The sequence below is a fragment of the Sardina pilchardus genome, chromosome 23 (genome assembly GCF_963854185.1).
Source record: "Sardina pilchardus chromosome 23, fSarPil1.1, whole genome shotgun sequence".
Lineage (NCBI taxonomy): Eukaryota > Metazoa > Chordata > Actinopteri > Clupeiformes > Clupeidae > Sardina > Sardina pilchardus.
The window spans coordinates 5531437-5533936 of NC_085016.1; the positions used below are offsets into that span (position 1 = coordinate 5531437).

The 2500-nt window shown below is 43.9% G+C and overlaps 1 protein-coding gene across 1 annotated transcript in view; it reads right to left on the reverse strand.

The window, feature by feature from the left end:
- The window catches only part of si:ch211-246m6.5 (von Willebrand factor D and EGF domain-containing protein), a 70179-nt gene that overhangs the window by 18002 nt on the left and 49677 nt on the right, over positions 1-2500 (reverse strand). Inside the window, exon 19 of the mRNA XM_062528565.1 lies at positions 1-97. This exon is cut by the window's left edge and continues 31 nt beyond it. Coding sequence (XP_062384549.1) covers positions 1-97 — 97 coding nt within the window. The remainder of the gene's footprint in view (positions 98-2500) is intronic.

Below are 2500 nucleotides of genomic sequence, written 5' to 3' on the forward strand. Positions count from 1 at the left end.
GGGCTCCGGAAGGGCACGGAGGGCAGGTGGAGCTGAGGAGCTCGGCTGTGGACCGGGACCGGGCCGGACCTGCTGGCCTTGGACTGGGACGGACCAGCTGCACACAGGAGGGAGACAGACACAAACAGAGATTTAGACTTCTTATAAAAGTTTATATTTGTTGGCCATTTTATTTTATTGACAGTGGCCGGGGTTTCCCAAAATTGTTAAGAAGCTCTTAAGTGCTAAGAACTTCTTAGGAGCGTTGTAAGAATGTTCTAAGAACGCTCCTAAGAAGTTTTTAGGACTTAAGAGCTTCTTAACGATTTTGGGAAACCCGGCCAGTGACAGTGGAGAAAGACAGGAAGTGAATGGGAGAGAGAGCGGGGGGTTGGGATCCGGAAAGGACCACGGGGCGGGAATCGAACCCAGGTCGCCGGCGTGTGGTGCAGGTGCCCCAGCCAGTTGCGCCACGGCTGGGGCCAGAGATTTAGACCTCTTAAAAAAGGCTTTTAGCTAACCACTAGCAAACATCAGCAAAGAGTGCTAGCAGTCTTATTTTGGATCATTAATATTCAAGCAAGCCATCACCGAACAAACATGACAGAAAGGAGAGAGAAGAGAGAGAGAGAGAGAGAGAGAGAGAGAGAGAGAGAGGAGAGAAAGAGAGAGAGAGAGAGAAAGAGAGAGAGGAGAGAAAGAGAGAGAGAGAGAGGAGAGAGAACCTCAGGCTACAAATCACGGATTTTTCTGTATTCACGGTCTGGTATGACTCAGCGTCACTGAAGTTTACTGTATTGAGAAATAAGAGAGCAAGAGAGAGACAGACAGATGGACAAACAGACAGACAGTAGCTGCGTTTCCATTACAAATATGCGCAAAAACTTTGTCGATATTGTCTTAATGTCGAAAATCACAATTTTCGCAATTGCGGTGTTTCCATTACATTCGGCTAACTTAATTAAAATCTCGTGTATTCTCGCGTGCTGTAAGTCATTAGGAGACATGGCGGTTATCAACATTTAACCCAGATTTACACTAATGCATTCAAATTGCCACCACGGTGACGGCACTAACGCTGATTATCAGTCATTAGGCTATAAGCCATCAGCGGAGGAGGCCTACGTTTTGGTGGGGCAGAAACATAAAATTAAAAATGACATATCAATCACATGAGTTTGTTATAGGCCTATGCTTAAATCATGTCACAGCCATGTCAGTGGAATATTTCGTAGATCAGCCCAGTTGATTAGTTTCTAGAACTAGAATCTAAAATCTAGAATTAGATTTCTTTCAGCACCGTTCTCATCACGTTAAACCAGCAAAGCATAGCAACGTTGTTGCTATGGGTAAACAAAACTAGTTGAGCGGTTGCGTATGCAGCGTTTTTGAGAAAGTGTTGGCGAGTTCACAGAGTGTGGATTCAACATTTTAGAATGACACGAGACACTTTTAATGAATAAAAATATATATTTTTTACATTATTCTCCCGTTGCCACTTCCTGTCGACAGTCTTCTTCGTCGGTTTCGTTCCTCCTAACGTCCGGTTGTTGGATCACGTGACTCGTTAGATGCGAAAAAAGTGTTTCCATTGCAGTTTTGCGAAATATACAAATTTCGATACGCTCGAAATACCACCTCACCCTAGCGCAAAAACTTTTTATCGAAAAATGTGAGTTTTTTCGAAATGTGCGTGTTTCCATTCACCACATTTCTTTTCGCAAATCTTAATTTGCGCAATTTAATGGTCAATGGAAACGCAGCTAGTGAAAAAGGGATAACTCATCCTTAGGAGATTTGAAATATACTCCTTCAGAGAAAGATTTGTTGGTTTAGAAAGTGATTTGGATATTGCCAATTCCAAAAGCCAGACAGTGAAATAACACTGTTGGGTCACCTATAATTTGCCCAAACAGCTTTGGGTTGTGCTTATTCTGTCTCATTATCTTCAAAAGTTGTTAAATTCTCCCTTCTTTATAGCATTAGAATCTGCAGCCCAGGTAGATAAGCACGATGTAATCAATTCATCCCCTCTTCCGATGAAAGGGTAGAGGATACACAGGATTCAGATAAAGTGAGAAAAAAACAGGTTTGGACTGAGGTCTAGGCAGATACCCTACAGACACACACCCACACAGAAAATGAAAAGGATGAAAACAAAAAACGTGTGCGGACGTTGTGATTTACTGCATAGCTTTCAAGCCAGATGACACACACCCGAGAGAGAAGATACAAAGAAAAGAGAGAGGGAGAGGGAGAGGAGAGAGAGAGAGAGAGAGAGAGAGAGAGAGAGAGAGGAGTCAAGTGAGTTTCTAACGATGCAGAAATCCACGTGTGGCCTCAGAGCAGATCTCCAGTCGGAGGCTGCTGGGAATTTGTCACGGGGAATCGAGGAGCCTTGGTGCGCTTTTCAGATTCCCGCCATGACAAACCATTACGGACCCATCTCAGGCGGAAACGTCATGGCTAGTTTTCTGTGTGTGTGTGTGTGTGTGTGTGTGTGTGTGTCTGTTTGAGAGAG